Raw genomic sequence first — 25,805 nt, 5'->3', positions numbered from 1 at the left:
GCCCCCAGTATCATTCTCTGTATATAATTCTGTATAGAAATCATAAAACACTTTAAGAATTTCCTGGGGATCAGAGGCAATATCCCCAGCCGAGTTCTGAATCCCCATTTCTCTTTTTTCAGCCTCTTTTACTCACATTTTCTGAGCTAGACATTGCCCCGTGGCATCGCCACACTCATGACACTCTTTTCTAAAAGTTTGATATTTTATAGCGATTTTCTTACTCCATTCTAAATTAATTTTAGCCTTACATCTTGCTAAATTATTCTGGAGTGCTGTTGTGTTATATCCTGCAGCTAACCCATTAGCTAATCCCTCCTCTGCAATCTTAAACTCATTATATAAAGACTGCAATGTCTGTTTCGCTATTTTAGATTTTAAAAACCTAAAACTCTGCGTTTCCCCTCTAAATCCCGCTTTAAATGTGTCCAATACAGTGCCCCAGGACGCAGAGTGTCTATTAATTTGAAAAAATGATTTTATCCACACCTTCATGTGCTCAATACATTTTTTATCCATCAAATGCTACCTCTCAAATGTAAACATTCTCGGGGCTACACACCGAACTAGCGCTGGAATTTCGACTACAACAGGTGCATGATCTGAAGTCACCCTTGGATATAGACAGATTTTCAACCCAGAAAACACAGATGTAGGTACAAAAAAATTATCAAGACATACAAGCCTATTGTGGGTGTATGAAAATAATTTGTATCCTGGGTCTTGCCTATGCAGGCTACTCCACACATACAGTAGCCTATGGTCAGTTAATAATTGAAATAAAGCATTGCAGACCCTGGGTTTCCTACCTTTGTAGTTTCGCCCCCAATTTTAAAAATCTTCCGAAGTCAAGTTTATATTAAAATGCCCACACAAGAATAACGGAGTGGGCCATGTGGCAAGCTCCCCATTCAGATACTCCAGTATTGGGGCTTCATCAAAGTTAGAACCATATATTGTACAAAGGGTAAATATAGCCCCCCCCCTGTCCTACATTCAACAATACCCCACCGTCCGAACATATCTGCCATATGGCGCCCAGTAGCTTGAATAAAAGGTTTTGCTAAAATCGTCACCCCTCTTACCAAACTTGACTGCTGAGAAGTTACTAGCACCGTATACCCTAATTCTGCTAAGACCTTACGTTTTACCCACGGGATATGCATCTCTGGCAGACACACTACAACAGGCTGGATCACCCGGAGTTCTTTAAGAACCCTCTGTCTTTTATTATAATTATTTAGCCCGCACACATTCAGTGTGCATATTTAGATACCTATGTTCAACATATATTCACCCTTACTGTGTCTACAGGCTTATACAGACATCTTTTTAACCCTCTGAACATTTCTTTGCTGCTATGAATCTTTCTTTTTCTTTTGCTTTTACCCCTCCCACCTTTCCCGTCCCCCCTCCACCACCCCTGCTTTGCCCTACCCCCCCAAATGACCCACCGCCACCCCCTACCTCGAGGCTTTAGTGCTGTTAGTCCTAGCGATGACATGCTCCCTCTACCCAAAAGTGACTCCCACACCCATGAAGCCCCCCAGCCATTAAACCTAGAAGAAAAAAAAACATACAGCTCAATAAGCAACAGATCGTAAACCATGCTCATTCTCTTACCCCATAACATACCCTGCTACAACAGCTTGGGGGTATACAACTTCATAAGCAAAAGTTATGCTGAGACTTATACACAAGAGCACAAAGGGAGCCTATAAACTAAATATTAATCCTATACACCTAATCCCTCCTTATCCTCCTTTAAGGGTTTGCAGAAATTCTTTCAACAATAAATTTACAAGGATCCTGTCCCTCAGCCCCCTCGGGAATTTGAAGGGCCCGCAAATTGTTCTGCTGTGCTCTGTTCTCCAAATCAGTGAGTTTGCATAGCATATCGTCCTTACCTGCACATAAGTTCTCATTCATCGTCTTTTGCAAAACTAGTTCGTCCTCCAAACACGAAATACATGCTTCTGCTTCAGTAATTCTTACGGTAAACTCTGAGCATGGCTTGGCAATGCGTCATACTGAATTTTGCAGTTTGCAACAAGCATTCTGTGTCCTCTGACTGTCTGATCGTCTTTCCTCCCGATGAGTCTTAATTGTTTGATATCTGAGACCCAAGAATCTCTCTTCTGCCGGCTCTGCCATTCTGCGTACCATAGAGGAATCCGCTTTATCCGGGGTTCTAACCCCTGTCTTTTGCACCAATAATGGAGAGTTGGCAAAATAACAAGAATCCTCTGTCAGAGCTCTTTTCTTCCGCATTGTCTGCGGGCTTCCCTCCGATGGTTCTCCCGTATCCTCAGGGGGTGTAGTACTATGCTCACTCAGCTCGTCCCCATGTTGAACTATTGTCCATTTCCCATTTCTCATCATCTCCTCAGTAGAATGATTTGAATGGTCCGAATATGAGTGAGTCTAAACTGAGTGATTATGTCCCATTCAGAGCTCCAGCCGAACCAGCCGAGCCAGTCATGTTGTTTTCATATCTTACCACTGAACTGTTATCAGTACCCGGCTTCTGAAGTACAATTAATTTGGTATCTTGACTGCCCAGTGCTGGGGGTTCCCCCTCACTGTTGTTCACTCCTGCCAAATTACTTCCTTCCTTTTTACCAGCGCCATTAGCCAGCTCCATATTACTGCCAGATACAAGATTGTCCTGGGCAACAGCGACATTCAGGGTAATCTGTGGTGCGCCTGAGTTCTCACTCATAGCTTCCTGTTGTCTGGGGGGCTCAACAACCGACTCAACATCCACTACTCCTGGGAGCTTATCTATTTGGGGATTCTGAATACCCTTATTCTCCATTTTCCCACTCTTCCCACCTTTGCCTTATGTAAACATTTGCGGGATGGTGCATTTCATGGGGCTGCCCGCGCCCATAAAGCTATCACCGATGCTGCTCTCACCCTTCTTTGTTCTCCCATTGGAATTAGAGGCTTTCTTACTGCTCAGCGGCTCCACGGTTTTCCCTGCAATTCCGGAGACCGCTCCGGTAGCCGCCGCAGAAGCAGCAGCAGTGGCGTTAGCGCTAACAGCATCAGCAGGGGTCCGAGCTTTCCCTTTGGCTCCCTTAGGCGGCATTATTGGTGTTCTACAGTATCCGGTTCTCGACCCTCCAGCCGTTTTGCCTGCAAAAGTTACTGCTTCCCAAGTCAGCATCTGTGTCCACGCCCGGCGCCTTACGGCTACAATGTATCCAAGACGGATTTTGCTACGCCGATGAACTATAGCCGTCGCAACAATCAAGAACATACTGATAATCCCGAAACTGAGCTTGCACACCTCAGTAAGTACTCAGAACCCGCTCAGGATCTGCTTTCGCCCTCCTATCCTCTTGCCATCAACAGCATATCCTCACAGGTGTAGGAGGACAGGAGCAACCTGCTCACATGACTGAGCCGGCGGCAGCCATCTTGCCTCTCGTTCAGGGTGCTGTCCATCGAAGATGGCCACTCTTCCTATCGGCTATGTCTCAGTAGTATCAAACCAATCGTCCACTTGGCTTGGCCAGTGTTTATAATCTTGTGCTTCCCAAGATTTAGAAATGTAAAATGGAAGGTGGGGCCTTTAGCTATGTAGCAGCCAAGAGGGAGTGCTTTTTCCCCTAGTATAGTGGAGAACCCTCTGTACCATTTCTTCAGAAAGACTTTAAAAATCTTCCTCTATGGATAATATGGAGATGTTCTGCATGGAATGTTGCCTCTTAGCCAGCGCCGGGATGCCCTTTTTTGAGTAACAGTTTGTGCTTAATAAGGCCCGTTAACATAAAATACTCTTGTTTATGCAGTGAAAGTTTTTGAGTGTGGGTTCTAGAAAATATGAATCTTTTATGGCTGATGCAGGTCTCTATTAACGTGACCTTCTTGGCTTCCTTTCTGATGTATGATAACAGGGTTTGTATGTAAAAAAATTGTCATATATTATTTTTACACATTTTCTGTTGCTCAGATTATGAAAGACAGAGGAGTAATGCATTTTCTGCTGCAGTGGTTAGAAATCTGCTTGCAGGTTGTCCTTGTATTAGTTCCATACATGGGGAATTAAAAAATACAGTACAATAGCTGGCGAGTGTTTCCTAAAAACTAAAAGAAGCATTGTTTTCTATCCTATGTAACAGGTGGAAATTGTGAGGTGCCCTCCCTTGCTCCACAGGCTTCAATGCAAGAAAATGTATAAAACCCCTTGCAATTGTGGCGGGGCAAGGGAGGTGATCGATTACCGGGATGAGATGCTGACAGTCTGAACTCCCATTTTATGCTTATTGGCATCCAGGTATTCCAGGTGGCATTACAGGACTCAGCAAATATTAAGCTAAACTAATAAATGATGCTGTAAAGAAGCTAAATATAGTATACTTGAGGAAATGTGCTTTGGATGTCTGATGAACTATGGTTTGGATATATCTAGCTTTAACTATTTTTCATCCTTGGTTGCTGGTATATTTTGTAATAATAATGATAATTTTTCTTCGCATGATTTATACAAGAATAGTATATGATAAAGTTTCATATATCATAAATACTATTCTTTTTCTGCGTCCTGCCTCTGGGCCACCGGATGGGGCTCTGCTATTTCACCTTCAAATCTGTTTTTTCTGAAAGCTTTGACTGACGCCTAACCCCTCATGTGCAGAAGACAGTGGGAGGGGTGGGAGACACTTTCCTAATTTTTTGTCCCTACTAGAAAATGGTCATGATATCACTTTTGTATTAAAGAAATCTACATTTTGCGTTTGACGACAAAAATCTCGGGGAATGGACCATACTCAACACATAAATGTTATAGTTGTTGAACATATGTTCAACCAATCTGTTGTATTTTGTTTCACACATTGGCAGTAGCATCTCAGATATGTTTACACACCTATGATCTAATGTCTAATTCCATTGGCAAAAGTATGAACACAGAGTAAAAATTGTATGTGAAAGGGGGGCGCAGCATTTGCCAAGTCAGTCACAATTTAATTCAAAATCTACATTAGTTCCATACGTGTATGAATTCTATGTTTAGGGTATCCAGAGATGTAGTGAATTATCCCCAGTCACTCATGGTGTTTTTAACTAGTCAGGCTTGAAATTGGAAGCTGATGTGCACTCAGTCCTGGAAGTGTCTTTGCCAGAGTACCCCCTCAACAAGGTCCACAGCTAAACATTTTGCAAGATACTTCACTCTATTACGACTGCACCTAGACAGTGGTTTGTCACCATGCACATTACAACTATCACCAACAAAGGTTATCACAACACGGTGAGGGAGGGGTTAGTGAGGTGGTGCAGCAACACAATACTTTGCCAAAGGAGTCAACAATCTTTGCACCAGTCCTGTGTTGCCAAAACATTAACATGTTATATATTTATTATCTTATCTTGGAATGTCATACTTATTGACTGTAATATATACTTTCATGCGTATTGAGCAACTGTTCAATAAAAAGATTTCTAACAAAAAAATTATCTTATATGAGAAATTCTGAATATTTAGAAATGAACCCACAGTTAAGTGTGCCTACTGTACAGCTCAATTGTAACTTGACTCCCCATGACTTTAACCTGTTTTTCTGCTCCTACCGTACAGGGCACAGGTTGCTGGGTGTGCGGAGTGGCCGTAGAAGACAAATCTGTCCTCATGGGATATCTGGTTCAAACATCAGTCGCATGTAGACATCTATAATAATCAACCAGCCGAGAGTTCAACAACACTTCCTTCCTCCTCTTCTTGAAGGTCTGATGACAACCGTGTTTTTGTGCAAGGGTTTGTTCCTGCGCCAAGTAGCTATACACAATATTATTTCATCTGGGTGTTTTTTGGCACACGCGGGTTCTCGTCTTGATGTGAAATTTGTTTCTGTAGATTGACACCAAAAGCAAAAAATGTGTGAGCAAACCTTTAGATCCGCTACCTAAGAAACAGTTCTGCACATGATGTTGGCATCGTTGGGCCACCACGATGCCCATCACTCAAGAGAACGCTGGATATTATCTCCAGCTCTTCCACCAATGGCTGCAAGAGCATCGGGGTCAGGAGCTCGAGGGGCCGGAGCAGAACCTCTATCTGTCTGCTGTTCAGAAGATCAGAGAATACATGCAATTCAATTTTACTCTGGATGACAACAGCCTTCAGCAAAACCAGTACAGACTGGACATGGAAATCTGCACAGTGTACCTAACCAGAGAGGCCGACGACACAGAAGTTCTTGGCCTAAGTTTTGGTAACATCCCCATTTTTGGAGACTACGGCGAAAAGCGCAGAGGTGGGAAAAAGAGGAAAGTTCACAATGGACCTGTATTGGATGTTGGCTGCATCTGGGTAACCAATGTGAGGAAACATAGCGCAGCTGCGAAATCAGGACGCCTGAAGCTCCGAGATGAGGTGCTTTCGCTCAATGGGCAACTGATGGTGGGTGTGGATGTCTGTGGCGCAAGGTAAGTTCGGCTGCACCAAACTTCCAATTGGAGGTGTAAGAACCATGTATAATACATTTTCGAATACGATAGCTAGGAGGTTCAAGAGGAGCATACATGAAGAGAAAGATGTAAATACATTTTCCCGTGAACATAAATGTGGGATTAGATTAATTCTTGAGTCTCAATGTCTAAAAGTCGTAGAAAGAAGCAGGTGCCCTTCCTTGTATTGTTGTAAGATGTACAATTTAGAGAAAAGGGTAAGATGAGTGGACAGGAAAAGACCAGCCCAGATCAGGATCCTCAACATTCTCCGGGTGTTCCACATTATTTTACACAGTTCTCTTTCTGGTGCAATGATGTCACTATGTGTTCCTTGCAGTATTGTAGCGCTTATTATAATATATAGAGTTTATTGATTATAGAACCAAAGTGTATAGATGAAGCCTTCTTACTTTGATGACCCCACTATTGCCAGGGGCTCCTGCTGTAACTCACCAATGAGGCCCTGTAAGACCGAAACTAATTGGGATCGTCTGAGTTTAAGATGTGGAGACAGCTGGGCAGTTCTGGGACTAATGCTCCTTTCAGAGATGGGGCAATAGCCATGTGCATGTGTGTGGACACCACTTCTGTTGCGACACATATGAACTAAGAAGTGATAGAATGGAATGCTTCCCAGAATAATGCTCATTGGTAGGAAGCTTTTCGCTCAGCACTTATTTGTGTTTTTTAGATTATAAATATACACACGCCACTCTGTGGATAACAGTCTTAATAAATTCTGAAGGTGGTTTGTGTTACTATTGAATTATTCCCCATTCAATTGCTTCGGTATACAACCTTGTATAGTTAACGTTAAAGCTGCCATGCATGTAAAGTGCTTATTTGCCTCCTGACTAGGGTATACAACGTTTAGCACGCATTTTTTACAACGCACTACCATTACAACGCAGGCATTACCACGCATACCATTACAACGCATTGCGCTGGGGGGCGCTCTAGGATAGGGAATAAGTTTAATTTTATATCCAACGTCTTCCCTAGTGTCAACGGGGACTGGAGTTGGAATATAAAATTATACTTACCACTATCCAGCACCTCAAAGCGCTATGCGTTGTAACGGTATTTGTTGTAAATACCGCGTTGTAAAGGTATGCGTGGTAATAGTATGCGTGCTAACGTCATTCATCCCCTGACTAGAGGTGGACCTTATGTAAACATACAAAAGTGCTGGTTTAGAATTGGAGACCAGCAGGTTGAGCTTGCGTTCCTGTTTGTGCACAAAATTCTATGTTTTGTGCATCCTCAATTTTATTACCAAGGCACTCAGCTTTCCAAGATATGCTTTTTTCTTTCTTTGCACCACCATTTTAATATCTGGTGCCCACAGTGCTTGATTTGAGTTGGTGGGGCCACAGGCACTTATATTTGGGGATCAGCACATTTATTTTTCCTGATCAGACATTTCCCAGTAGCAAGAGAGGGAAAAACACACTCAAGTGAAAGGCGGAGGAAGAAAAAGACAGAAACACCGCCACAAAGGGAGAAAGCAGGAGCCCTGCAAAGTGAGAAAAAATGGAAGTGGGTGTCTGGTGGTGGATTCAAGAGGCCTGAAGTGCATTCAAGATTACGCAGCCTTGTTTTTTGGTGGGCTAGCCATTGATGGTGCCGCTCGCGGCCTTCTGAGCACGCTTTGGGGACCGGCAGTCATTCAAAGCACTGGGTGCCACCCTCAGCTCTGTCATTACTTAAAGCACCTACTTGTTGAATTTCTGATGGGGTTTTCATTCTTGGGTCATAAACATGCTGTTCTCAGTATAACGATGAATGGTGACATCATCATTTCTCCAAATATCTTTGGGAAAATGGCGCTCGACAAGCTTAGAGAGATAGAACTGTTGACACGTAACCAATCGTTTTGAACATTTCAACATTTGAATTGGTTTCTGTAGCATGAGTCTAGTGCTGCAGTAACTGCAGCCTCTCCATCACTTATTATATTTTGGGAATGCATATTTAGGTCTGGGCTTGACTCGACAGATCTTATGTGATCAACAGAAAAAGAGTTTTAAGGAGCACCACTGGAGAGGGGCTTTGGCTCTCCTTCACTTTATTACCTTAACCGCAGAATTTGATTGGGCAGAAGTTGTGTGCTTCCTCTAAAAAAGAGTGCTTGTTTTACACTGGATGTCTTGTCCGAAAGCTTATGCTCAGTACCGAAGGTCAATGCCATTTTTCAGATGATATAGGTGTGATCTGTTACGAAAAGTTACAACAAAGACAGTATTCCTGATGTATTTAATATGAAAAGCATGTATTAAAATCAATAAACCTAGAAAGGAGGATGTTATTACCCTGTGGTAAAGCCTGTGCAAATATTTTGTTACAAGGAACCTCACAGACTACCATAGTAGGCAAACATTGTTCTATTGCTTACCATCTCCGACAAACCCCTGTTATTCCAACTTAAGAGCAGTTGTATATTGTTTTGCCAACTGTAATTCTGTGCCTATTTGAAGTCTTCTGACTGTATGCAACAGACTTCCTATGGGAAGGCATATGGTCAATAGAGAAGGCATGAACGCGTTATGGAGACAAGTCAATGATGCAATTTGTCAGATTCTACAGGTGTGATTTGTTATTTTGAAAAGTTACAACAAAGAAAGTGGGCCTGATGTATTTATTGTGAAAAGCATATGTTAAAGTCAGCAGGTCTGTAACCATGGATTGTTATTACACTATGATCAAAGCTGCACACAGTTATTATGCTGTACAGAATCTCACTGATTATCATAATAAGCAAGGAGTTTTGGCTTGTTATTCTCTCTGACAAACCTCTGGATTAAAAGGTTTGCACTATGAGAATATCTTGTAGGCACAGTTAGGCAGGGTGCACATTGTCCAATACATTAGGCTTGAGTTGGTTAGGGTGACATGCCAATGAGCAAACCTAGGACTGATTGCTCCATTGGAAAAATGGAAGAAATACTCCATGGGTATGATCCGGTTAGTATGAAAATTGACAGCAAAAATAATAGGGCTGGTTTATGGTGAAAAACACATCTTGACCACGTAAATGCAAAGGACGAAATGGCCTTGTTCTCAGCGTAGCCAACCCCAGAGACCATCTTGTCCTTTGCACTTAAGGGGGCAAAGCAAATAGGCTTCCAAGGTTTGATTGTTGTAATGTTGTGTTAAAGCCTTTGACAGTTATATTATTTCCCACAGTTTACCATAGTAGACAGGGGTTTTGGTGTTGGCTGCTTCCTCTGACAAACCTTAGGCTCGAACAGTGGTTCTTAAGCTTTTGGCTTCTGTGGACCCCCACTTAATCATTACTGGAATCCAGCGACCGCCAACGAAGCATTATTGGAATCCCGGGACACCCAACTGAGTCATTAGTCGAAGCCGGGGACTGCAGTTTATTAGAAAATTAGTATATTGGGAGATCCATTGGAAACAGTGGAATGCTCTGGGCTTCTAATGGCCAATAGAAGCCCAGAGCATCATCATTCCAATGTTTAACAAAGCCTCACAAAGCCCGAGGGGGTTTCAACGTCCTCGGGTTCCATGAGGCCTTTGTTTTACAAATTAGAACATTTTGCCCTCTAGGGGCGGAATGTTCTGATAGCCTTGGAGCCCTCAATAGCGGGCTGTACCGGTCATTAAAGGCACGCTCCCTTATTAAAGGCCCTCGCCGCTTTAATGCTCCAACAGGCCTTTAATGACCAGTAGAGCCCTGTACGGCGGGCTCCAAGTATATAATCAACGTTGATGATTTGAATCTCAAAACTGTACACTAATACAGAAAGAAGCAGTCATCAAAAAAATACATAAATTATGAACTATTTAATTAACGCATTTTTATAAATCGAAATATTAATTTTAATGGGAAGGCTGCCACTTTCCTAGATTCAAATGAGTCAAAACACCATCCATACTATATAGTGTTTGATGCATTTGTACTACTCCTAGAAATCACTCACCAACTTAATTTGCCCCCAATTTCAAATTCCTTCACACTTACGGAACTTTTTAACATTTTCAATTTTCAATATTCCTTCTTTAATTCTATGCACTTGATTAATCTGTTAATAATATTTTAATTTTCAAAGCGATCACGGGCCCCTGAGCAGGCATTGCCGGCCCCCTGGGGTCCCCAGACCACATGTTAAGACCCGTTGAGAGAGAAGATTTGCATTGTATAACCCTTGTTAGGCCCTCTTAGGAGAACTTGTATGCTGTTTTGACAACTGTAATTTTGTGCATTTTTGTAATTGTGAGCATGTTTGTAATTTTATGACTGCTGGCATGTGGGAAAGCATATGCTCATAGCAGTAGGCATCTGTTAGTTATTTTGACATGTTTATAACAAAGTCTGGTGGCCTAATTAATACACACCTCATGCTGAAGGTTTAATCTGCTTATTATGAAAGGTTAAGACATCAGTAGGTCTGACTTTTTTGTGAAAGGGATGTTTTAAAGCCAACAGATCTTTCTTTAAGGGTGGCTTGATATTACATGTGTTAATGCCCATAGACAGGTATTTTTGTTACATGGAATCTTAGTAAGTAATGTAGGAAACAAGAGATTTTGTATTACATTTTTCCTATGACAACCCCTCATGCTTGAAGATTTACACTGTGAGATTCCTTGTTAGGCCCACTTCGAAGGAGCTGTATTTTGTTGTGTCTACTGTAATTATGTATATAGTTGTGATTTTATACATGTATGTCTGGCAGTTGCCTAGTTGCAAAGCTTATGTTCAGTACACTAGGTCAACGTTACGGTTATGGTGAAAAGCCAATGATACAGGTTACAGACCTGATTCGTTAATTGGAAAAAGTTACAGACCTGATTGGTTATTTGCAAAACGTTATGTCATATCCTGTGTCTGCTTATTTCTTACAAAATGCTATCTCAAAGGCATTAGGGGTGACTTCGTGAAAAACATATATTAAATACAGGAGTTCATTAAGTGTGTGTTGTTTTCAGAATGTGTAAACACCTGTGTAGACGCGAACTTTGTAACATAGAATCAGACAGGTTAATGTAGTACATAATTGTTTTGGTTTTACTTACCCCCCCTTTGACAATAACTGGGGGTTGAGGAAACATTCTTGTTAGGCCTCTTAGGAGGGGTTGTATATTGCTTAACTACCTGTAATGTTATGTATAGCATTTAGCGGTGTTTGTATTAAAGCACTTTTTAAATCTGAGCTAACCGCTTTAACTATCTGCCAGGCTTTTGTAATAAACTAAAAACATAATAATGAGTGCACATCTACATAAAGGGACTTTAGAAGAACTCCCTTTCATGTGTGTGATTGTCATCACAATCTGTTTCCACCTGTGAAGGTATACTGTATGAGCAATGAGTCAGCTCACTTCAGCCATTTGTGCTATTGCACTCTGAGTGCTGGCATTTTGCCTGGTTGCATGTTCACATCACTTGAAACGGAGTTTGCACTTTTGTCTTTTCTTTTCGTTATTTTTTCTTTTGGATGTTTTTAGTTTGGAGCACAAAATAACTTCCTAGAGAATGATCCCAGCCAGTTATCTTGTCCATAGTGTATCATTCTTTACTATTCCAAGATGACTGCCACATTTAGAAACATGTCAACCCTCTTGGATTGGTACAGCAATTAATTGCTATGGACAATGCCATTTCAAAGTGGCCTCTCAGTGCTAAATCTCATTTTTTACTTTTCCTCAGTTGCAAGCACATACCTGACACATTTTTATACTTTTATTATTGTAATTTATCTTGTATTCTTTTGTTACATTTCTGTGTGTTTTATTGTGGATGGTTGAGAGGATGAATGTAACATTGAGTCAATGGGTGGATGAAAGAATGCATGTGTGCAAGGAGTTATCCAGAGTGCATGTTTGATGTGGTATACCAGTAACTGGGGATGCATTTTCAGTAATAAGCCAGACCCATTGGTATTGCCAATGCTTGTTTGTTATGTACAGACACACCAATCCTGATATTGCACATGGTAGCCATGGCCCAAAATTATTTTCTTTGTTATTTTCTCTTGGTCTCTTTGATCTTCCATGACGACTATATTTTGTCTTCTGGAATATTTGAACCCATCAAAGCGTTTCATTTTTTGTAAACATTGTGGCTGCCTTTCCTTTGTTTTGACACAAAATCAGTGAGTGTTTGTAACTTTCAATACTCGGAAGCCTTCCTGTGGCAACCTCGGGACTTTGTGGGTGTCCACTATAAAGATGAGCATTTTGTAAATGCGGGTACACAACGCTAATACCAGCACAGCCAGAATTTATGGTTAGTTTATGTTTAGTGATAATTCAAAAAAGCAAACATAAAGGTGGATCAGATTAGCGTAATTAAATATTTTACAAAGCAGAACATAAGCACAAAACAATAAATAGAAGGTGTAGTTTTGCTGAAAATACGCTTTGCCACCTTTTATAATAAACCACTGTTGGTCTGCAGTGACACTGCAGTGCATTCTGGTACTTGTAGTCTTTGGAATCGCAATATTTAATATTGTTTCGCACTTTGAAATTGGTATAGCATTGCATGTCAAAAAAAAGTTTTATGTATGTTTTTACCATCTTCTGAGGAGCTCTGCTTTTCAGTAGTTGCTCTGCACCAAATGGTTCAAACAGTAACAATGGTATACCTTTATTCAGAAGCAAGGCTGCATTTCCTCTGTAACACCATCAGGATACCAAAATACAACAGGATTGGGTCAGGTGTGCACTATCCTATATTCAGTAACAGAGCGGTGACATATTAATCACAATATCTCATATCAAAAATTGATGTTCAGCACATATATATCCGTCAGATTTCCTTTCATGAAACAGGAGAGTCAAGTCAATTTTCTTTTTTTGAATCCGTTATTCTGTTTATTCAAAGAATTATCATCAAATGGAAACAGCCGACACGTGTTTCGTCAGTACAAATAAGTGCCACAACTTCCTCAAGGCTAAACAAACAGGTTAGGATGTCGTAGGATGATAATAATGAAGAATAAAGACCAATGAGACCACAATGAGGCATGGGACTCGAAAAAGCCGTTAACTGTCAGTGTTGGCACCGTGTTTAAGAAAATCAACTGCCATCAAACATAGGCTAGATGAGTTTATAGTCCACTGGTAGAGAATGACCGATATAATTCAAAATAAGCAAATCCTTTGATTTACATATAGTCACCCTTGGTAGTGAGTGACGTGGGTCTTTGTAGCACTCCGCTTTGATTACTTATATATCGTTATATTGTTGTCCGGTGACCATTACCTATTTACTGTTTTTGTGAATGTGCGGTTACTCCCCTTTGGGGAACACTACTACCGAATCCTTTTCTCACACCATCAGGATACCAGATTCCTATAGAACACTTTGAAGAAAAGGTGTGGTTGCACGCAGGACAGGCAGCTTCCCAGATGTGAGGCAGGAGTCCGAGACTCCCACCCAACCGAAACCAACCTTGAACGCTCGAGGGAAAGGCCACAAACAGCATTACGTTACACCTAAAACTGATCACAAGAGTACATTGGCCTGAACAAGTGTAGGTAGGGCCAACAGTCACCAATAAGGCAGCCGACCAGTGCCCATCACACAGAAGGGGGAAATCCACCCCAAAAAAATGAAGGCCCCACCCTACACAAAGGTCAGGATTCAGCAAGCTCCTGGAGATAAGCCTTGACATACATGCAAGCAATTCACCATATCACCTCTATTCACACCCGAGCACAGGCGAGACCGCGCTAGCTCTCAACCTCCATTTTACGAGCTAAGTGGGCATGAAACATCGAAGAACCTAAAGCAAGGAGCCAAACATTCACAACTATAGAGGATGCAACTCCTACCCAGTGCCCATCTGCAAGCACCAGGAAAAGTGCATGACCAGACCTCAGACCAAAAAGGGAACAGAAAGGGGAGCCAATACCCCAATGGTTGGCAAAGCAGACACGGAAAAAAGCAGACACAGAGGAAGGAACCACTAGAATCCAGAGTCAGCATGGCCTATCAGTAAATAGTGCAGCACAGAAAAAATCCCTTCTAGGGTATCACATTATAAAGACCCAACAGACAGCCAGAACCACAGAAAGAGTATAGTGAGCCAGCAGAGGAAGCCACCCATTGCAGTATAAACCAAACAACCACTGCAAACCTGGAAGGGCAAAAATCTTAAGACACCATTACCTCAACTCCAGGTTATTGCAGAGACAAGGGGAAGCTCACAAAGGCACAAGCTAAGATGTGGGACAAACCAGAGTTGCATTCCCCTTTTCAAAGACTCCAACACACAAGGTGTGGGGGTGTCGGAGTATGAAGGAAAAGGCCACAACAAGGCAGCCAACATCACACCATGCATCCAGAGGCAAACCGCAATGAGAGAAGGTGGTAGGTCAGCAAGATCTGAGAACTAGCCAGAGTACCCAAAAGACCCCAGATCCAAAATCCAAGACCAGCAGCATAGAGTACAATACAAAAGGGAACCAACCATTCAATAAACAAAGGATACATGTACCCAACCTCAAGAATGATTGCAACAATACTCAGGCCACATAGAGGAAGGAGAAAGATCAGGTACGAACCCCACTTCTGAGACCCACACAGTGCCCTATAAGACAGGGCCACACAAGAAGGCCACAACACCCAAGCATGGTTAAAAGGGCAAGGAATATCTCAGACCAAATAATTAGATAAGGGGGTCTCAGAGGATCACCCTCAAGCAGAACAAAAGCATCCCACCCACAGAAAAGGTCACGTCCCAATAAGAAATACATGGAGGTGCTCCCCACCAAACCACATGGTTAATAAGAAGGATAAGGGCAAGATCCACCAAATAGAATATAAGCTCCACCAGAAGAACCAGCGACTAACCAGGGAGGCCACACTGCTACAACATCACCAACACAATAATGCAGCATTAAACTAAGGTGGACCGGCAGCAAGTGGCACCAAGGAAGATATGGACCTCAACCACAAGCTCAAAATCCACCAGGGCACAGCTCCAAGAGGAAGCAAGAGGAGCAAATCCATAGGATGGCAAGAGGCACAGGGACCACACAATTAACTATTATCAAGATCCATACAATAAGGGTGAGGAGAAGGGTGAACCACCACCCAAACCTCAAACCCCAAACTAAAATCGGGTGGACCAAAGTCCAAACAAGAAGGCATGTTGCCCTTCGATCAGGCTACATCGGCTTCAATTGTGTAACTACTTCTGTCTGGTGGCCTAACGCCGTCTGCTCAGGTGCATGCATATCTTCTTGCAGTGGGTGATACTTAGTCGTGACGTCACCATAAGGGAGGAGGATCACCCATTCCACGCTCCCTCTGGTTTAGACCTGTGCAGTACATTCTAACTGCACAGGTGCTAGTCTTGAAGTTGGTCCCAGCCAGGCTCAGGTGTGCACAGTACTGCAGGCAAGCAGAGTCCTTTGGACATTGCTTGCCTTGTCAGGAGGACCCAGGAATGAGCTGAAGCAGCCCCAGGCATTTCTTCTGCTATGAACGTAGCGCGCTCCCTAGGCAGTGCACCCTATCCGCGTGGGCCCGTCTTTGCCCCGGAAGTGAAGCTGCTGCAGAGCAAAAATTGATACTGGCAATGGGAGGGTGAATGAATTATTATTATTTAACTATTATAAACAATAGGGAAGAGGGGCAAAGAAAGGCGAGTCATGCAGAAATGGCTTTTACATTTTGACCAATGTCACGGGTAGAAAGTATAGACAACCTTTTTCTACCAATGCCCTCTGTTGCAAAAACCTTTTAGATCCTGCCAAGTTTGCTCTAGAATTGTAGGAGATGCTAAAAACTCTTCAAGATTCAACAAAATGTATTTCTTCAACATGCGGAAGTGTTTCACTCAATGTATTACATTGTATCACTTCATTGAGAGGGATTTATTAGAAGTGATACTTTCTAAACAAGAACTTGGAAACGTTTATATCTACCCACGCAGGACACAAGTCCCCCCAAAAAAAGAAGTAGGGGAACTAACCAAGTCAGGCAGTATGCAAATGACATCACAGTGCGTAACATCACACATTACAGGGAGTAACATCGCTAGAAGTGACATCAGATGTTAACACCTCACGTTTATGTTTAGCAGGTCTATAATGAGTACATTTGAGAAATTTAACAAATGAGATTTTGTGTCTGGCTTGTGCCAAAAAGTAATGCAATCCCAATGCAAAATATGGACCTCCATTTATACACTTTTTTTTAACTCTGCCATAAAAAAATTGGCAACAAGGAGAAATGTGGAGAGTACGTCTATTCTCAATTGTTTGCAAACTCTGATTTGAATATATCTTAAGGTGTCAAGGCACTTGCTACAGAGATCTTTGTGGGCTTAGAAAATCTCAGGGAATAATAATAATGGTAAGATAACTCTGAAGGTTAACACATTTGCTGGATAGAGAGATCTCTGTTTTATCTAGTTCCAGTTTTGAATCAAAGTAGAAAAGATGGTTTATGTGTCTCCTGCAAAGCACATAATTTTTCTTTGTAAACAGATTTTTATTAATTTGTGATAGAACAATCAATAGCATCACAGAGGTAATACTGAAATTACATTCCAATTCCAGTGTACATCCTACTATTGTTACACATACTACACCTTGTAACCCTCACTATCTTATGTCACACATCCTGTACATTGATTTACACACCAATGATTTATTGCCAATGTGTAATGTTTACGATGTAAAGTGCTCTGACAACCTGCATTAGGATGAGTAGTGGTCAAAAAGAAATAAAAACAAAATAGAATTTAAATTATTTTTGTAAATACTGTGACAGATCAACACTTCTGACATTATTACAGTGCTGCATATCTCATATACAATGACAGAACAAAGTTAAAACCATGCCTCTCTTAAGTACTTGTGAAGTGACAACAAGCTGTGTGCCTTTGTTTCCCCTCCATTGCATTTGCATTTAGGTGTGGGGCTCCAGATAGCTCGCTGCAGGGCACTCTAACAAAAGGAGGCCTCATGGCCCCTTAACTTTGGCCTTTGTTATGGACCCAGCTGGAATCTGATAAGCCCACCCCACTGCCTGCCCGAAAGGAGACAATATGCAGGTGCTGTTGAATGTGATCTGGTGTCTGAAAATTACACCGGGGCTAGTTCTGCATATATCTTTGGAGGCCAACTTCTTGACAGGCTAGATGGTGTCTGCCCTTTGAAAATAGTGGTTAGACGCCATCTACTCATGTGTACTCTCGACTTGTGCCCTGCTCCAACTGCCCTTACTGAAAAAAGCCAAGTCCATTCCATTCACCTTATTTGTGGCCTATGGTGTTATAGATGGAACAACATTATAGTCTGTTAGACCGTACACTGGAGATGAGGCACAGAGAAATAAAATAATTTGGGGGATCCCACTATTTGGTCAAGCAGAGAAGCTGAAACATTAACTCAGAATTCCATCCTTCTGTTGTCTGTTAATGGGTTTCTGTTACGCTAGGTAATAGTAGCATTTGTTAATTGTGCATAGAAAAGGCCCACCCACTAGTATGAAGGGTTATATAAAGAGCAAGCTAATACTTATTAAATATTGCCCTACTGCCCCACTAGCCCCTTATGGCAACCTCTACTTTTCCCCTCCCCTTCCTCTGGCCTAGAAGAACAATACACTTTATACAGCTACCCTCTGGGTCAATCTTCCTCATCGACCTTGTTTCCGGACCCCATACACTCACTTCTCCCAGCCTACGTGCCCTCTCCACCCCTCCCTCTTTCCTCCTCCCCTGATCTCCTGCCCTTTTGTGACTCCCTTCTATCCCCTTCTCTCAGTCCGTCCTCCCGCCCCAGCCCTCACCCTTCTCTTCCTCAGTTAGAACTCAATACTTCTATTTTATTCAATGTATGCCGAGATAATTTTCTCTCCACCACAGCTACTCCGAAAATCACTACAAATCAACATCACTTGATGAGTCCCCCTCCCCTCTATATTCCTACACCCCATCACACCTCCCTCCTTGCTCTCCCTCTCAAGTTGAACTCCCTCCTGAACCCATCGAGCACGTTAACTTTCCGTGTCCATCTCTACTCTCCTTAGAAAATAAACGAGGATAGCTTATCTCCTCTATCTCGCAGCTTGAAGCTACCATCTCCGACCTAAGTTCTAAAATATCTAATTTACCTAACACCCTAATCTCCCTAGCGAGCACTCACTTCCCCAAACCCTGTTCCCACGCCCAAAGAAAGCCACACACAATCTGTCCCCAGCAGACATTTCCAGGTTATTGGCTAGCTACAATACTTCTAATTCCAGACCCCACACCTTCTCCTCTCCAGCTAACTATAATTATTGCACTATTCCGACCATCTCCCTCGTCCGAATCAATCATCATCCATTTTCTACCCAGGCACCAACATTCAGGAACATTATCACGATCACCCCTAAAAGCAATTGAAACCCCCTTCACCAAAAGAATCATTTTCAGAGTTGGGCTGTTTGCTTTACAACTGCAGATCTTCAAATAAACACAAGCTGGAAATTTCAGACTCCATCAATCTTCACAATTTTGATATACTTTACTTCACTGAGCCCTGGTTCAATGAAACCTCTCATCCTACTTTCGATCTTCTGCTCCCCACCGACTATTCCATTTTCTGAAATGATAGAGAGGATAAAGTTGGGGGAGGCGTGGCAATTATCTTCAGAAACTCCCTTCAATTCAGTGTTTTTCCCAACAGCTCTTTCTGCACCTTTGAATGCCTTTCTCTGATGCGTCAAGTACAGCGCAGCGCCCCTTTCAGGTTTCATGACATTTATCACCCGCCTGGTGACTGCTCCGCCTTCGTTGCTATCGACAAATACTCACAAAGCGACAAACAGAATTTTCATGGAGACTTTAATCTTCACTGGGGCACTCTAGAAGATTCAGCTGCCAACATGCTTGCCACATTTCTCTTAGGAAATGATCTTCTTCAACATAGCACAAACCCGACACACGCAAAGAGCTCAATTTTTTACTTTATCGCCAAAGTAGATATGCTAACTGCAGTTTGTCCTATACCAGTAGACTGGTCTGATCACTTCCTCATCCCCTTCTCTGTGCACCTATCTCATTCTGTAACCCTTGGCCAATCTAAAACCTGGTTCCATACCACCATTAACATCGATCTTGACATACTGTGCAACTCAGCTGTGATATCCAATCTTAGACCCCAACTCTGATGTCAACGATCTTATCACCCAATGTCTCACCTCTTTCTGTCGTAATTGAAAATGTTGCTCCACTACAAAGTAAAAAGAAAAGGCCCACTGCTTCTACACCATGGTTCAATAAATACCTCTATTAAGAAGGAAAGAACTTGAGGTACCTGTAGAAACAATGGAGACAATCATGTTCCCGTAAGAAAGAAGAGGAGCCCCTTTGAACCAAAGGATTAGGGCACTGTACAGTGAAAAAGGCAATTATCCTTTGGACCCTATAAAACTTCCAAGTATACCATTCATCTACAGCTCACATTCAATCAGATATAGATTTATTCACAGGCCACATCCGTGCTAGCGAGAACTATGCCATACATCTTCCACAAAGAATCGTTAGACATCAAATTAGCCAAAATATAAATCGATTTATTTAGTCAAAAAACAACAAGTGTGGGGGGAGGTGGGGGAGTATTGGGGGTTATAGTTAGGAACGGGGAGGTAGCGGGGGGTTAGTTGGGGGTGAGTTGGGGAGGGGAAGGGGGGGTTGCTTTCATCTGCACAGTGTTCTTTCAGGTCCTATGGAAACATGGTATGTGTGTGTGTGGTCTCTGACACCTGGGCCATTCCTCTTTCTGCTTATAGATGGCGGTTGATACTACCGAGACAGGCCCTCAGAGGGCAATGATGCGTGTTGTGAGCTGGAATGTACGGGGAATGCTAGATAGGATAAAGCGGGGCGCAGTCCTGCGACAGGGTAAGAAGGAGAAAGCTGATGTGTTACTGCTACAGGAGACTCACCTCATGGGTACCAAGACTCTTAGTTTACAGCGTTACGGATATCAGCAGGTATTTCATGCTGGTTTTGTGAGGGGATCTCGGGGAGTGGCTGTCCTAGTACACCGCAGACTGTCCTATGTTCATGAGGCTCAATGGGTGGATGCACAGGGCAGATACGTATTTGTTCAGGGCAAGATAGGCACTGAGGCGGTAGTCTTCGGTAGTGTATATGCCCCACCTCCACTACAAGGTGCTCTTATTGAAAAGTTGTTTGATGTATGGGCCGAGATACCACAAGCTCTGGCAGTAGTGGGTGGTGACTGGAACGATGTGATGAATGCACGAATGGATCGCCACAGGCTGGGGGGTAGCGTGCCAACGGATGCACCTACTAAGTTGAATGGCATGGTGAGAGGGATGGGATGGGTTGACGCATGGCGACACCAACACACCCAAAGTCGTGAATTTACATATGTCTCGGCAGTACACAGATCCTTCTCCAGGATCGATTACTTGTTTGTCCCCCACTCCTGGGTTGGGAGGGTGAACTCCACTTCTATCCTGCCCGCGCGTCCTGTTGGATCACTCCCCAATTGCGATTGACTTACTTTTTGATAAAAGACGACAGCCATTCCGATGGCGTCTCTCCACATGGCACTTACAACTAGACACCTACCAGACACACATGAGGGAGGCCATTGCTCTCTACTGTAGTGATAATGACAGGTCTGACACTGACGACATGACCCTATGGGAGGCCCTGAAACCCACGCTCCGCGGGGTAGACATTGCTTGGTGTGCGGCTGCTCGTAAGACACGTAGAGAGGACATAGTAAAGGCTGCAGATCGGGTCAGAGACCAGGAAGAAAAATGTAATACTAGAGGGGGTGTGGAAGACGTGGGTCAGTTGCTGCTGATGCAGCAATCGTATGCCTCCTTGCTATTAGATGAGGCTAAACAGCTGTGGCTGGCGACTCAGAGTAGGATCTATCAATGGGGCGATAAATCCAGCTCGATGCTATATAGACTTTGCCAGAGCACTTTTCATGCGCAGTCCTTACCGTGTCTTCGTGATAGTGAGGGAACGACCATGACGGCCCCGGCGGCCCTAGCGGCCAGCTTCGCACAGTATTATGCCGCCCAATATGCCCCCCGAGGGTCCCTCCCGGCAGAAGATGTTGACAAATTCCTTGCTGACCTCCCGCCACAGGCGATCTCAGATGAGGGGCGTGCCCGCTTGGAACTCCCTTTGTCAGCGGAGGAGCTGGACACAGCCCTCGGAGAATTAAATGTTGGCAAAGCCCCCGGACCCAACGGGTTCCCTTGTGAATTTTTTAAGAAATTTCACCTCCAACTAGGAACATACTACAGAAGAGCGCTGGAGGCGGCCAGAGAGTGTGGCCGACTCCCGAAGGACTGGCGACACGCTGAAATAGTGGTCTTCTGTAAGCCGGGGAGGTCCCCTGAACAACATGAGTCCTATAGACCAATATCATTATTGAACACCGAAGCGAAAATATTGGCGAAAGCACTGGCCAACCGTCTACTCCCGTACATTACAAACCTGGTCCACCCGGAACAGGCCGGATTTATGCCCCACAGAGCAACAAGTCACAATATTTGACGCGCACAGGTGGCGGGCGAAGCAGCCCGAGCAGCTAAGATTCCTGCGGCGCTTCTACTGGCCGATATAGATAGGGCCTTCGACTCAGTGAGCTTGGTTTACCTCCGCGCACTCCTGTCCCGCCTAAATCTCGGGCCCCACTTCCTATCATACTTGCAGCTATTATATACGGACCTAACGGCGTCGGTGAGAGTGGCTGGGGCGGTGTCTGACCCCTTCCCCATAGGTCGGAGCACCAGACAGGGATGCCCCCTGTCGCCATACTTATTCGCCCTGGCCATGGAACCGCTGGCGGCGTGGGTGCGAGTGGATGCACAGAAGCGAGGTATCGAATGGGAGGAGGGGCTACCAATAGAATCGCACTCTACGCGGACGACGTTCTGTTTTTCCTTACGGACCTGAATAGATCCGGCCCGCGGGTCCTTGACATTATGCGAATATTTGGGGAGGTTTCGGGCCTCCACTTGAATTTACGAAAATCTGTGCTGGGTGAGCGCCGGGGCCTGGGGCCCTGGGCGGCCACATTGCAGGAGGCGACGGGAGGCCTTAAATACCTAGGTGTTTTCCTAACAGACCTGCGTGGGATCTCCTGTCCTGGACACGCAACGTAGTACCCGTGTGGGATCGGGTCCGATCTGACATGGCCACATGGTCCCGCATGCCCTTAAATGTTTACGGCCGATCGGCCATATTTAAAATGGTGGCCCTCCCACGTTTATTATACCAGCTGCAAAATCACCTATACTCTATTCCACCGCAGTGGTTCAGGCAGGTGAGCTCAGCACTCGGTCAGTTTCTCTGGGCGGGGGGCGTGGCAAGAGATGCACTCCGCACATGTTTCCTCTCTACGTATTGTGGCGGTTCGGCGACGTCGGACATTTTGTCCTACTATCATGCCTCTCATTTATTGATACTGAATGAGTGGTGGTATGGGGACTGGGGTGACCCGACCTATGCCCTTGAGAGACATCTAATGGACCCTGACACGCTACACACCATACTTTACTCGACAACTAAGAGAAAGAGGCTCCCAGTGGTTACTCAAATAGTGTTTCACATATGGCGCGGAGCACTTTGCCGTATGGGGTGGTGGAACAGACTAACGAGGGAAACCCCATTGTGGCAGAACGGACTATTGCCGGCGTGGGCGGCCCTGCAAGGGTTCCGAGGCTGGGACACAATTGGTATATCAGCCCTAGGCCACGTCATCAAAGGCACGACCCTCAAGTCATTCCAGGAGTTGCGGGAGGAATTTGACATGCCCCAGACCCAATTCTTTAGATACTTACAATTGCTATCGAACCCACCCTGAACGGCCTAGACTCACTGCCTGAATTTAGCCCAGTGGAGGCTAAGGTATTTATGGGGGAATTGGAAAGTAAAAACATATCTAATATCTACCAAACACTGGTCACACACTGCTCCACTTCCCTGGATAGCCTACGGACTAAATGGGAGAGCGATGTTGGGGCGCTTGAGGAGGAAGACTGGAGAGAAGCGCTTGAGGCTCCGGGAGGAGCGGCAATTGCGATACGCCTGCGATTCATTCAGTTCAAATATTTGCATAGAGCCTGCTATACAAGGGAACGGCTGTGGAAGGCAGGCATGATTGCGTCCCCTGATTGTTTGCGATGTGGTCGAGAGATGGGAACATTTATACATACAGTATGGTCGTGCGACGGACTGAGAAGGTTTTGGTCGGGTGTGTGGGACTGCTTGTCCGAAGTGTTGGGCTGGGAGCTCCCCCGCTCGCCACAGTTGGGGCTACTCCATGTCTTGGAACAAGTGGGGGGGAATATTTACAAACGCCATTTGCTGCTTTTGGGCCTCACAGTGGCTAAGAGAGATGTGGCCAGAGCCTGGAAAGACCCCAGGGCCCCCCTGGTGGGAGTCTGGAAAAGAGGTCTGGATTTTTATATGGGTCTGGAACGCCCGATCTTTGAGGCCAGGGGCTGTCCCCGGAAACATTATAAGATTTGGAAGAGGTGGGCGGATCATAGAGGACTATGGCTGGAACCGCCAGCGCGTGATGAAGCTGAAGAAAGACAATTGGTCACTGACCCCGGGTGATGAGGAGTACACACTGAATGTTTTGTGACATGTTTTTTTTAATTATATATAGATTAACTAGATGCTGTGCAGGGGGCGGGGGGTTTCGGGTGGAGGGGTGGAAGGGTGAAGGGAGGGGGGATGTTGGAATGTTACTTTATTATTTTTATTCCGCATACAAGAAAACACTGTTGTTTGAATTACCTAAATGTGATTATTCCACTAATGCTCACAGCTTCTCCGGTGTCCGGGGCGCTGTGCTTGTCAGAGATCTTTTCAACAACACAATAAAATTTTGTTCTGAAAAAAAAAAACAACACATGTTACAATGATAACACAAGTAAAAATCCTATACCTAATAGACATAAGGTGTCATATTATTAAGTCAACAATATTCACAAATACAAAAGAAAGCAATCACAAATTAATTCCCATTTCATTAAATTTACAAAACAATGTCAAAAGAGCGTACATAACACAGACAAAACTCTATATGTCCTTTACTTGTTACACATCTGTTTAGCAGCAATGTTTTTTTCAAGACAACAACGACAAATACTCTGAAATTAGAAGCTATTATTAGAGCAATGTTGATTTAACAAACACCTGTGTAATAAAGAATAAATGTCAGTCAAATCTATCTCTTTAAAAACCACTCATTGTATCAACATAATAACAGTATACTGAGATAGACCCACAATTATTATTGACATCCTGAAGCCCTCCCCAGACCTACACCTGTCATTAATCACATTTACTATGCTGGGCCCACATTGTTGCAAATTGTATAAAAAAATACTGAATTTAATCAGATCATAAAAACAGCTTTAAAAGGTTATCCTTGTAAGAGTTAGATGGCACATATCTCTTATCTACCACTCTGTCATACTTTTAGTTCTAAAACATTAATCATGGAACACGGGGGCCAATATGCACCAACCACTCACAACATGGAAAGTCCCCCTTCCCTGTTTTATTCTATACAATAGTCCAAGATAAGAGGAGAAAGTTTCCTTAGCATTTCTCACCTTTTATTGGCGGTAGTCTTTGTTATAAAATTATTCAAACAGTCCTGGATATAATATCTCAGCACCAAATCCACTAATATGTTATTAACCTCATCAGCCAGACTCATTCTAGACATCCCGCGTAAAGACCATATCTCTTGTCACCTGAAAAACCTCCACTGGCTCCCTGTCAATAAGAGGATCACTTTCCGACTCCTAACCCACGCACACAAAGCACTTTATGAAATTGGACCCGAATGCCTCAACACACGTCTTTCCTTCTACACCCCCTCCCGTCAGCTATGATCCTCCAACCAAGCCCTTGCTACCGTACCTCGCATCAATAAAACCACCATGGGAGGTAGATCCTTTTCCTACCTCGCAGCTAAAACCTGGAACTCACTCCCCACTCACCTTCGTCTCACTCAGAACCATCTAGCATTCAGAAAGCAACTTAAAACTTGGATATTCGACAATTAACTCCCCACCCTCCTTCAAGCGCCTTGAGACCCTCCGGGTATGTAGCGCGCTATATAAATCTTTTGACTTTGACATTTTGCCACCTTTAGTTTTTTAATAATCCTGATTATGTATGTAACTTATTAGTGTGTTAATTTCCTTCTGTAGCTTACTTGGTTCTATTGTAAGCGCTTTGACACCTTTAGGTAAAGTTCACGCTATATAAAAATGCGTTAAATAAAAATAATTTGTTTATAACAGTAATGAATTGCAATCTACTATAATGAAATAGTTGTATTTACCCTCG

General features: G+C 43.6%; 1 protein-coding gene across 1 annotated transcript in view; it reads left to right on the top strand.

Moving 5' to 3' along the window:
- The first annotated feature begins 5,762 nt into the window (after positions 1-5,762).
- The window catches only part of PDZD2 (PDZ domain containing 2), a 997,171-nt gene continuing 977,128 nt past the window's right edge, over positions 5,763-25,805 (top strand). The window contains exon 1 of the mRNA XM_086960493.1: positions 5,763-6,435. Within this exon, the coding sequence (XP_086816619.1) occupies positions 5,960-6,435 (476 nt within the window). The 5' untranslated portion in view covers positions 5,763-5,959. The remainder of the gene's footprint in view (positions 6,436-25,805) is intronic.

The sequence above is a fragment of the Lissotriton vulgaris genome, chromosome 3_1 (assembly GCF_964263255.1).
Source record: "Lissotriton vulgaris chromosome 3_1, aLisVul1.2, whole genome shotgun sequence".
NCBI classification, from domain to species: Eukaryota; Metazoa; Chordata; class Amphibia; order Caudata; family Salamandridae; genus Lissotriton; species Lissotriton vulgaris.
The sequence above is the reverse complement of the archived record's forward strand: the minus strand, read 5'-3'. Positions and strand labels throughout refer to the sequence as shown.